The 12303-nt window shown below is 43.6% G+C and overlaps 1 protein-coding gene across 2 annotated transcripts in view; it reads left to right on the top strand.

Annotated features, from left to right (window-relative positions):
- The first annotated feature begins 242 nt into the window (after positions 1-242).
- The window catches only part of SYN2 (synapsin II), a 169763-nt gene continuing 157702 nt past the window's right edge, over positions 243-12303 (top strand). For both annotated transcript variants that reach the window (XM_024123985.3, XM_055080244.1), the window contains exon 1: positions 243-758. In XM_024123985.3, the coding sequence (XP_023979753.1) occupies positions 412-758 (347 nt within the window). In that variant the 5' untranslated portion in view covers positions 243-411. The remainder of the gene's footprint in view (positions 759-12303) is intronic.

The following is a 12303-nucleotide window of genomic DNA, read 5'->3' as shown; positions in this document are numbered from 1 at the left end:
GGAGCAGGACTAGCTTCCACGCCCTCTCCAGAGAGCCACGCTCAGGTCGCAGGAGGCCTGGTCCTCCCCAGACCGCGAGTCCCCAGAACCCGCAGGCCCGCGGCTCACAGCCGGCGGCACCGGCTGCGAGTGTGCGGCGGCACCGGCTCTGCGGGGCGGGGCGGGGCAACCCGTGGCCCCGCCCCCGGCACCGCCCTCTCCCTGGCGCTGCGCCTCGCACCTCCCCGCCCGCCCGGCCCAGTTGGCCGCGGCTGTCTGCTTGGCTCGCGCTCCGCGGACCGAGCCTCTGTCGCCTCTGCCGCCTCTGCCGCCTCTGCCGCCTCAGCCGCCTCAGCCCCGGCCGCCGCTTCCGTCTCGCCCTCCGCGCCTCCCGGCTCCTCCGCCCCGCGCGCCCTCAGCCCCTCAAGCCAGATGATGAACTTCCTGCGGCGCCGGCTGTCCGACAGCAGCTTCATCGCCAACCTGCCCAATGGCTACATGACTGACCTGCAGCGGCCGGAGCCCCAGCAGCCGCCGCCGCCCCCCGGCCCGGGCGCGGCCTCGGCCTCGTCTGCGCCCCCGGTCGCCTCGCCGGGCCCCGAGCGGAGGCCGCAGCCGGCCCCGGCGCCGTCGGTGGGCAGCAGCTTCTTCAGCTCGCTCTCCCAGGCGGTGAAGCAAACGGCAGCCTCGGCCGGCCTGGTGGACGCGCCCGCGCCGGCGCCCGCCGCCGCCAGGAAGGCCAAGGTGCTGCTGGTCGTCGACGAGCCGCACACCGACTGGTAGGTGCCCGGCCGCCGCCGCCCGGGGCCCGGGGCCGCTCCGAGGATGCTCCGGCTCCCAGGGAGGTGTCAGAGCAACGAACAGGAGGGTCTGGGGTCCCGCCGCCAGGAGAGGGGGTCCAGCGAGCGTGTGTGTGTGGAGGGCGGGGGGAGGCACTGGTCAGCCTGGAAAGGTGAAGCCTGCGGTAAAATAGTCCCTCAGTTGACTCAAATCTCCCCAACACATAAATTCTGGAGCTACTTTATCCAACAGGGAAGAGTCTTAAGAAATAGAGTCTTTTTTTTTTTTTGAGGGAGGGGTGGAGGGAACAGACTTTTCTGCCTCGATACATCAAAGCTGAGGTGAAAAGGGTCCCAGATCCCCCGAGAGACATTAAGGCCAACAAGACAGGTTCTGCTTTATGGGCCCCGGGGCGGATCAGGAATGGACATGGGTATTGGGGGGCGGGGAAGGGAGAGGGCGAGGGGGTATTTTTTCACCTGGTCCGGTTAAGGCTGATGTCAGTACTGACATCAAAGTTGATCAGATCACAGATGTGGGAGCCCAGGTGTACATGGACTTGTTCCCGTGCAGCATGGTGAACTCGTTTAAGAAGAATACAATTCTTGTATTTTCTGCAGCCCAAAATATTCTTGTATTTTCCCAAATCCCCAATTTGTGGATTAAAAAAATTTTGGGGGGGGGTATGTGTTTTGGGGTGGAAGTGATGGTGGCTTTTTCCAGCTGGAAGGATGATGACCGAGGTATTCTGCATCATTAAATATTCTGGATCATTAAAGGGACACAAATAAAAAGAGATGTGCCTTAATGCAGAAGATGGGAAACTAAAAATTCTTTTTTTTTTTTTTTTTAAGGGATAGTCCAACTTGGAATGGTGAAGGCTGAGGGAATTTGTGACCTCTAGTCGATAAAAGCATGAATGAGTTCTATTTAAGACAAATTAGTTAAAAGAGGCTCTGTTTTATGGAGGAGGAAGTTGACCCCGGGGATGGTTAGGGTGGGAGGTGATAGTGGAATTGACTGCTGAAGGGCTTGAAGAAGTCAAGAGGTGAGGAAGAGGCGTTGCTTTTTCTTCTTGGAACATGGCAAGGGTTTTTTTTTTTTTTCTTTTTTTTTTCCTTTCCTCACAAGAGTTGGGGTTGGAGACTAGACCTAAGTCTTTCCTCCCAAGAGGGAGGCACAGAGGGACCACAGAGCTATTTATCTCCATTTCCTCTTCTGGCTGCTTCCCTGGTTTTCTCTCTCTATCATTTTCTCACTGGGAGACCCGGAGGGAGAGAGTGCTGGCGTGGCTGTGATAAAAGTGAGAGGTAGATGTGGAGATGCCCTCCTGCTGACTTGTGTAGTTGGCTTTTTCTTAGGACAGCAGAGTAGAAAACCTGAAGCGACCTTTGTAAGGAAACGACACAGGCACACGCAAGAGTGTAATGGGGAAAGTAAGAGAGTATACGATGGTGCCGCTGGCAGTACCCTAGGAGAATTACTCTAACGCAGTTCAAATCAACAAGTGCTTGTTAAGTGGGAAGAGAAGGTAGCTAAGCTTTATGGAGCATCTGTTATATGCCAGACCCTGTACTGGGTGCACTCATATATATCTTGTTGAGTTTTCACCACCAAACTGAGGCGTAGAGAAAGTAAGTAATGTGTTCACAGTCAAATGGTAGAACCAGAGTTTGAACTTAGGCCTATTTGACTCCACTTTTGCCACTCCATTTTGTTATATTGCCTCATTTTTATTATTATATTATTAGCAATATTAAAAGTTGGCCCCCACTAGGGGCTAGGCAGTGTACGGGCCTTACAGAGAACTCACTCAAATTTGGGAGACAAAATGAAAACATGAAACAGTTAACAAAAAGGAATCTAGAATAATTAGTTGAGACTGGTGTTTCAGGCTTTCAATAAATGGAGTGATTAGAGTTATTGAGAGTGAGGGTCAGAGTTATTGGAGAAAGCTTCACAGAGGATGAGTCTTGAAGAAAGACCGGGAAAAGGAGGGGAGAAATGAGAATGAAACTGGTGCTTCATTTTTTACGCAAGAATCTGACCCTCCTCTACCTGGTCCTGATCTCTTTTCCTGTTGAAGGCATTTGTTTTGGGTGTAATTACTAGTTAGGTACCTGCAGGTAGGAAGACACTCATTTGTATGGGTATGTGTTTATAACTGGTTCAGTGGCTTGGGATTTGAAACTCTGCTTGGATAGTAGTATTCTCTAGGAAGACTGCCTGCCTGGCATGAACCACAGAACTTGCCTTGCCCAGGAGACTAGACTTCTGATGGAAGAAATAGAAGCCACTTTCCTGTAGGCTGAACTCCCAACGGTTTTCTGGTTTTCTCTAAAGTAATAACATTGATTTATTAAAACTCATAAACCCAGTTTGAGTCTCGTGCTTGACAGCAGTTCTGTGCTTCTGTGTTTCTGTGCTTAATGGCAGTTCTCAGAATTTTGCAGAGTCTGTCTTCTTTTTAGGTGTCTGTATTTGTTAAAAACATCTCAGTTAAATATTGGTGAGTGGCTTTATTGAAAGGTCTCTATGAGTTAAGGCACAGATGCCTGTTTATGACAAGCTCAGTGACTTAAAAAGGTGCTCTTTGCTCTAAAGACTGATTTTAATAGATTTGTCTCACAGTTTAAGCTACCTAGATAGTATTCTGTGAGCAGGTGTCATACATGCCCGATATTATTTTCCTGGTGCTTGAATAGGAAGTCAGAGTATAGCCTCCAGTAAAATTTAAGAATATTGGTCCCATTTGAGTTTTGGAATGCTAAAATACGGAGGGTTTTAACAAGTATTTAAATAATTGGAGATTTAAAGGAGGGCTTAAAATAGGCAGCCTCTCAGAGCAGCCTTGATAAACAGCAGATTCTTTTGAATTTCTGTAGTGTAATTGTGGGCAATGGAATCTGGGGATCTTATCACTGACCAGGTTGATGGGAAAATCAGAGGGTGTTTCTCTCTTTCTTTTACTTGAAATGTGTTTTCATTGATTGCCTGAGATCTTTAGGTTAATTGCACATTAACGGATCACTGAAAAATATTTCTGTTCCACTAAAATGTGATATCTAGCTCGCTATATACTTTTATAGTTAATTATTACTAGTTAAAAATATATATATATATATGCCTGAAAATGCATGTCTTCTTTCAAGGTTCGTACCTCAATTAGAGGTGCAGTTAAGATTGCATTTTAACGATCTTTGTGCTTAAACAAGGAACAAGCGTCCATTTGTATATGTTGTTTTTTCTGTGTTTTACCTTCTCACTGGTTATGAGGTAAGTTTTCTCTCAGATTCTCCCCTGCCTCTGTTCCAGTGATTCCAATTCCAGTGACCAAGTGAGCTTTTTCAACCTCGAATGTCTCAATGTTTGAATTTGAAAATCAGTATACCAGGCATTCTAGAGATTATCTAGAGTATCTAGAGTTTGCAGATTTGTTAAGTCCACAGATGTTTATTGAACACCTCTGTATAGAGTATATATGCTAAGAAAAATGAGACATAGTATCTCCTAAGATCTTTCCATCTGGCTGGATAGACAAGATAAATACATTAAAAAGAAGTTTACTAAAAACTTCCCCTTGTATTTGAACTATGGTCCTTGGATCAGCAGAATAGGCATCAACCAGGAGCTTTTTGAACTGCAGATTATCAGGTCCCCCCTGATGCCTACTGAGTCACACTTTGCATTTGAATAAGATCTCCAGGTGACTCACATGCATATTAAATTTAAGATGCACTGAACTAAGGGGTATGTGATTAGCGCTAAAGATGTGGCAACAACACCAAGTACTATCACTTTTTGAGCAACTGCTATATGTCACATGTGGTACCGAGTTCTTTACAAATATCATTTAATCCCTACCACAACAATGTATTGTACTGTAGACGTTTAAAAGAGGGAGAGATGGATGTGGGCTAGAACGGGAAGGGAATGCTTCATGGAATTAGTGAGATTTGAACTGAGCCTTGAAGAATTTAAATCAAAAGAGATAGGTTGGCTCAGTCCAGACAGTGGGTGGTATAAGGAAAGTGCACTGGTAGACAAGAGGGAGACAACCAAGAGACTCGATTGATGCATTATCTGGGAAGCGCCGGTTCCCATTCTTTTCTGGTCAGTCTTTGGGCATTTCATTAAGAATAGGGGAAGTACAGAAGTCTGGACCAGTGCTTGTGTGTAGTTCTAGAAAAATATTTGAATTGAAACTTGGGGGGAAAGCTCCAGTGAGGTTTGAGGCTTCTCTCTGCCAAATATTTTATCTACATGTCCTGTTTCTAACACAAACATACTGATTACATTGAATTTCATTGTTCATAGCAACAGTGGCCAATAGCTTAGAATTCTAGGTTTTTGGAGCTGGAAGATAATCCGGGTTACTTTATAAATGGGGGAAATTTTTAAATTTATTTATTTATTTATTTGGCTGCGTTGGGTCTTCGTTGCTGCGTGGGGGCTTTCTCTAGTCGTGGAGAGGGGGGCTACTCTTCGTTTCAGTGTGCGGACTTCTCATTGCGGTGGCTTCTCTTGTTGTGGAGCACAGGCTCTAGGTGTGTGGGCTTCAGTAGTTGTGGCACAGAGGCTCAGTAGTTGTGGTGCAGGGGCTTAGTTGCTCCGCGGCATGTGGGATCTTCCAGGACCAGGGCTCGAACCCGTGTCCCCTACATTGGCAGGTGGATTCTTAACGACTGCGCCAGCAGGGAAGTCCCATAAATGGGGGAAATCTTGTCCTGCAGAAGCAAAGTGGCTTGTTCAGATTTACTCAGAACTAGGATCTAGAACTTCAGTCTTTCTTCTAAGCCCAGTGAAATGGAACGATTTGCCCAAGGTCAAATAAGAAGTTAGAGAATGGAAACCAGAATTCGCATATTCTGACTTTTAAGTTACTCTATGAGTAGATTCTTTAAATTTAACCTTTTTTCCCCTTGAAAATTCTGTTTGTGTCTGCTGCTTTTAAAGAGTCACTGTGGGGCTTCCCTGGTGGCGCAGTGGTTGAGAGTCCGCCTGCCAATGCAGGGGGCACGGGATCGGGACACGGGATCGTGCCCCGGTCTGGGAGGATCCCACATGCCGCGGAGCGCTGGGGCCCGTGAGCCATGGCCGCTGAGCCTGCGCGTCCGGAGCCTGAGCTCCGCAACGGGAGAGGCCACAACAGTGAGAGGCCTGCGTACCGCAAAAAAAAAAAAGTCACTGTGGAGTTGTAAGTGCTTAAAAAAGAACCACATGAGCATACTGCACTATATCCCCACTAGCAGTTTGACCGTCTTATTTGTGTTATTATTGTTGCAGCAAAGGTCGTTGTAAAATGGTTGAAGGGGACTCTTAATTAGAGACCTAGTCATCAAACTACAGCAATATAATAAAGTTAGTAGGACTGCGCTACTCTGATGACCTTGCTTTCAGGGACCCATTTTTACCTTAGTGTCCCTGTCTGCCTAAGATTGCTTGCTGTCTTTCTGTACCCAAGTTGAGGTCTATGGTAACATTAGCCTTTTCAATATCTTGCTAAGCAAAATGTAATGGAGGCCTAATTAGCAAGTTTTCCAGAATTGCCTGCCTTCCCCTCAAATTTACAAAACAGTTTTAACTGGGATATGTTCAGTGCAGTGGAGCATCTAAACACAAGCCAGGTGCTGGGGATATAAGGTTAAGTTGGGCATAGGCCTTGTCCCCTGGGATCTTCCAGTCCGGTAGGGGAGAGGACAGACATTTAAATAGGATTTTAGTACAGTATGGTAATTAGTATGCATAGGATGCTGTGGGAGCAGAGAGGAATGAAGGTGTTGTGGTTAGAAATGTTTGTACCATTAAAAATGTGCCGCTGTGTATTCTTTGATAAACCACTTTGCCTCTTTGGAGTTTGATTTTCTAAACTCTGTCAAATGAGAGGATTGAAACATTCTGTAAGATCCTTTACAGCACTACATTTTTTCCATGTTACAGTTTTTGTGCCATTTTCTTTCAAAAGCTTTAGCTCTATGATTTATTCTGTGTGGTAATGCTTGTAAATCTCTGGAAGGGGAGGCATAGATCAGTACATGGCTAAACATGTCCTTGGATGAAAAGCTCATCTTCGAGTACTCTCCATTCGGTACCCCTTTCTTACAGTGTTGCTACCATGTGGTATCCTGAAAAAAAAGGGGCTAATCCTGTAGTGCCCACTGTGTATGTGTCCTACTTAGTAATGGGAACTGTGGGCTTGTGGTTGAATCCCTTTCTCCCTGATAGCTCTAAGAACTTTTGTATACGTATGTTGAAGTGTTGGCTAACAGCATTTATTCCTGATCCCTGCCATGTGCACTGTGTTGTACAGTTTGCACAACATATTCATACCCAGTGTCTCATTTTATCTTCATAATGATGAAAAAACAGACTCATAAAGGTAGTCGCTTTCCAAATATTAAATAACTATTAAGCTCTCCAGCTTGCCCTTTTCTGATGTGCGTGAACACCCCACGCTTGCTCTTCCTTCCTTTCTGGAGAACAGCTATTGTGCTCTCTTCTTCTTCCCCTCTCTCAGCCTAGGCACTAAGATATCTTTGTTTACTGGAGCCTTTCTCAGATTTTAGAGTCTGTTCTTTCTTTTTTCTTTCTGTCTAGGACCATTCTTCCATTCCACTCCTCCCAAGCACAGCTTTAATCCCTTTCCAGGATATATACCTCTCATCTATTTCTCCGCTCAAGGGGTCTAGCAACTTTATGCAGTAACTTTAGCCCGATTTAATCCTACAGAAAGAGGCTTGGGCTTTGTGGGCGGGAAATTGAAGTCCCCTTTTCCTGTTGTGGACTTGAATCCTTAGAGGGCCCTAATATTAATAATAGCACAGCTGAAGACTGTTTTCTTGTACACTTCCAGGTTTCAGTGATATAGAATGAGTTTTTTGTTGTTCTTGTTGGACCCTGTGATGTGACTCAGGGACACATATGGATATAATTCCCTCTACAGTCCCTATCACCCCTTGAAGAATAGCCGATGATGAGAATTTAAGTTCTATAGAGTCATATGTTTACTAACATTTTAACTGCCGGGCAAAAGGGTAGCAGTGAAAGATTGATCTGCTAATCAGTTAGCAAAGAGCTACTAACTCCAGTGTGTTAGTTTCCATGAAGGCTACAAAGTAAGTGAAATACTTGGAATCAGACAATTATATAATACATGCTTTCACTTTTGAGAACTTGTAGGGAATCTCAAGGAAGACAAAATTAGCATTGTCTAGTGGAAAGAGCTTCGCAAACATTTAGACTATTTGGGTCAAGCCTCTACTCTGCCGTGTAACTTTTTGTGTCACCATAGGCAGTTTAACTCTTTAAGCCTCTTTTTCTATTTCACAAATTAGGGATTTGAGCTAAATCGTTTATCTTCAGAGTCCTTTAGAAACCACTGTAGAAGTCAAGTGATTTCTAAAGGTTAGGTCGTTTGACAGTATAAAGGGTTGTTCAGAGAAGGAAGAAATCACTGTGGGCTGGTGAAGTCAGAAAATATTTTATAGAAGGGGCTAGGTCTGAGCTAGGCTTTCAAGGCTGAGTGAGTTTTAGATTGGTGAGGAAGGAGAGAGGCATTTCAGTTCAAAGGAAGAGAAAGAGCAAAATCATAAACGACAGTGAGTAAAATATGTGTAAGGGAGCTTTAGGCTAGTCAGCACACAGGTTTCAGGGCAGGGAAAAGAGGGAGAGAGGTTTGGATAAGCGGGGTGGGAGAAATGATGGCAATAATATCTAATGTGTCGAGTAAACAATGTGCTAGGTAGGTATTCTAGGTAGATGTATTAACTGATTTACTAAGTTATGAAATAGATTGCTATTATTAACCTAATTTTGCAAATGAGGAAACGCATAGTGAATTCAGGATTTGAATCCAGGTAGTGCAGCTCCGAGACCACGCTCTTATCTGCCATGCTCTATAATCACTAGGTAACAGTGTTCCAAATTTCTCCTTGCCACTAGACACCTTGGTGTTTCTTTTCCTCAGTGACACAGACACCTCTTTTACCTCGAGCAATTTCTTGTTCCTTGTGAACTTCAGTTTCTTCATCTATAAAGAGGAGATAAAGTATTTCTCATTGTTATGAGAATCAATTGACATAAACTCTCAAAATGCCTAATGTGACTGGGACCTGGGAAATGTTCAATAAAAGTTCCACCCTGACAAGCAGATTTTCATAGCAACTTTGAGGCAACAGCTTACCATATGAGTCTTTATAGGAGCCTTCAAGTCAAGTAAAGTCATTTGTAGACAGGTTTCTATGACACTAAAAGTAATTTTGAAAAATAGGGCAAGCCTAAATGAATATTCCTTCATTTTGGTTGGAGCAGTTTGTTGACATAGTTTAGAAAACAATGATTACTAATGTTTTGAAAGTCTTGGGGGAAGGTGTTTTTGAGATGGCTTATTTGTAGAAACTTTATACTTTGAGCACTGTCACATCCATTGTCTCATTTAATCCCCCATACAACAGTATTTGTGGGGCAGTAATTAATGGTATTTTCATTTACATATGAAGGAATTAAGATGGGGAGGTTACCCAAGGTCATAGTCAGGAAGTGACAGAGTCAGGACTCCCACCCAGGTCTCTGACTTTGGATCTTCTGTATTTTGCTGTGGGCTTCCTAGACTGAGTTGCAGGTGCCATAGAGCTAGATGGTGAGCTAATTTAGTTGGAAGCTTGTATTAAGTGAACAATAATGTTAGTTCTTCCAGCCATTTATTAAACTGTGTTTTCCATGGGTGTTTAGTTGAATGATTTCCCTTTAGTGCTACCTTGGGATTCTCTTGCAGAAACTGCTAGATTTGACACAAAAAGCCAGTGAACAGAGCCATGGAAGGTGGTCACAGGAAGGATGGGACAGGTATTTATCTTCTCTGGCAAGACTGGAGCCAAAAGACCTCAAGAAACGTCGTGGTGTTTTGGACAGCACAGGAGATTTGGAGTCAGAAGGTCTGGGTTTAATTCAGCCATAGCAAGCTTCTATTCTTCTCTGAATCTCAGTTTCCTCATCCTTAAAATTGGAGTAATGAAAGCTGCCCTACTTTCTTCATAGGATTGTTGTGAGGTCATATTGCAAACTGTAACATACACAACAGATTTAAATATATATGGACTGAAACTGTAGCAACAGGTGGGACTGAGAGTAGATATGAGGAAGAATTCCCCACTTAATTTCCTCTTAAGTATTGTCATGGGCAGTTTTTCTAGGTTAATTAGGAGTAAAAATTTAGGAGAGAAAATAGGTTTTTCACTAGTATCAGGGCTGCTGATTCTAGTCAGACCTGTGGAAATGGTGAATTTTGTTTTTTCACTTTTCTGTGTCTTCTCCCCCCACTGATGCCTTTCACTCTGTGCCCATGGACTCCTGTGACCTGGGACCCATTCCAGAGGTGAACATATTTTCTAAAACAAAATTGGGACATGAGGTCTTGTTTTTCAGTGTAAGAAATAGTCTGAGAGATTTTTAGATGCTGCAATATGGGAATTGGGGGGAAATTTTGGTGGTTGGTGGTTGGAACCTTCTTGAAATCCAGAGGTTCCTGGGAATTGGCCAAATTGTTGTTGGCATCCTTATTTCCTAGCTTTTTATGTTCAGCAGGCTGAGTGAATCTTTACTCAGTGTGAGTTGTTAATGGCTGTTGGCAATCCCTTTTCGCAGGTTTTTGCATTTTCGTAGAAGACGCTGGAAAACGGAAAATCTTCTCTGACCCTAAGAAATGAATAGTGCAGTTTTAGCATTAAGATTGGGGGAAAAAGAGAATCATTCTTTATTGCCCCGCACCCACATGAAAAGTCTACTCTTTAAAAGAAAAAACTTGGCGAAGAGGGACGAGATTGATTTTCCTGTAGCCACCAGATGACTCATACAGTCAGATCAGGTTGAAAAATGCACTGAACTGAACTTTCATCCTGGAAGGAAACTGTAGCATATGTGATTCTGTAATTAGGTCACATGTTTAAGTAAAACTTTATAATTTATTATATACTTCGACTTGCATGTATCATCTCATTTAATTGTCACCTGAACCTTGTGAGGTAAGTTGGTATAGTTGCCTGTTTTGGTTAGGAAACCAAGGCTCAGAGAGAGTGTGGTTTGCTTAGAGTTACAACATGAAATAGGTAGAGCTGTATGTAAAATCTAGATTCTTCTTTCTCTGTACCTTTTTCTCCTTACTCAGTGCCCCTTTTCTCTGTGCAGCTAAACTTTCTGAGCTCTGCGTTAATCAATTATGATCCTTTTGCCTCAAAGCACCAAGAAGAGATAAGAAATTGCTTAAGCTGGAAAGTGCCTCTGTGGTCTGTGACAGGTGCTGCGTAGGTTGGTTGAAAAATAACTTAAAGATTGTCTCCTTTCCCTGTGTGTTTTTTGTTAATGCTTATAATACTCTGATGACTTACAGTCCTTCTGGTGCCTCTGGTGTATTTCAGACTGATTTTAAGTTGGCAGGAAGGGGGGATTTTCACTCCAGAGCTCAATTCCTTTAAAGCTTCTTATTTTCCTTTTGTACCTGGACATTTATTTCTTAGCCAGAGCTCAGGGTGGCATCAGACTTAAGTTCCTACTAAAAAGACTGTTCCCCGCCGATCAGTTTTTTTCTGCCTTTTTTTTTTTTTTTTTTCCGCATAGCCGGTCCCTCTTGCTACAGCCCCCTCCCTCTTCCCCTTAATTCCAGCTATAGTTATTTGCAAGATTCTGGGAGTCAAAGGGCAGTGAGTTTGGGGTAGAGAAAGAATCTGAAGCTCCTGTCCCTTCTGACTCCACACGTTCCCTGAATATCATGGAAGCACCCTGCTGCTGTGTCCACTAAGCAGAACCTGTGCCTTTCTCCAGACCCTTCAAGAGCAAAGGTCTGGGCGGTGGCCTTGAGGGAAGAAAGACTTCCCAGAGATTCTTCAATGAGTTGATTTGGTTTTTCCCATAGTTAGAGCTTAAAAACAGGCATAGAGATCAGCCTTTTGTTTCGTTTTGTTTTTTTTGGCCCCCCACATGTGGGATCTTAATTCCCCGACCAGGGATGGAACCCCGGGCCCTCGGCAGTGAAAGCGCAAAGTCCTAACCACTGGACTGCCAGGGAATTCCCACCTTTTGTTTGTTTTTACTGGTCTACTTCCTTTCTCCTTCTTGGGGGTTATTTTGAGGTTTCCCATTTATCTCATTAATTCTTTCATGAAGTATTCCATGGGAACTAGTGCTATAATGCTGAACACAAGAGACGTTGTCCTGTCTTCACAAAGCTTATGGTTTATTTGGGAAGATAGTCAATTAAACAAGCAATGTAACGAAGTATGATTTATTATTATATCAACATGATTAAATGAAGTTTTAAATAGAACATGTTTGTCTCATAATTTCACCATAGCAATAGAGCAGCTGCTGTCACATTTTTATGTTCTCTTCCAATATTTGTCCAAATGCAGGCATATTTTTACATAGTTGTGATTGTTGTCTAGCTATAATTTCATATTTTGTTTTTTCTACTTGTAAATAATGTTTACATATTGTCATACAGTCTTAATAATTATTATATATTTTAATAACTGTTGTACCATGATTTATTCA

The sequence above is a fragment of the Physeter macrocephalus genome, chromosome 18, assembly GCF_002837175.3.
Source record: "Physeter macrocephalus isolate SW-GA chromosome 18, ASM283717v5, whole genome shotgun sequence".
Lineage (NCBI taxonomy): Eukaryota > Metazoa > Chordata > Mammalia > Artiodactyla > Physeteridae > Physeter > Physeter macrocephalus.
Note: the sequence above shows the minus strand (reverse complement) of the source record. Positions and strands in the feature narration are given on the sequence as shown.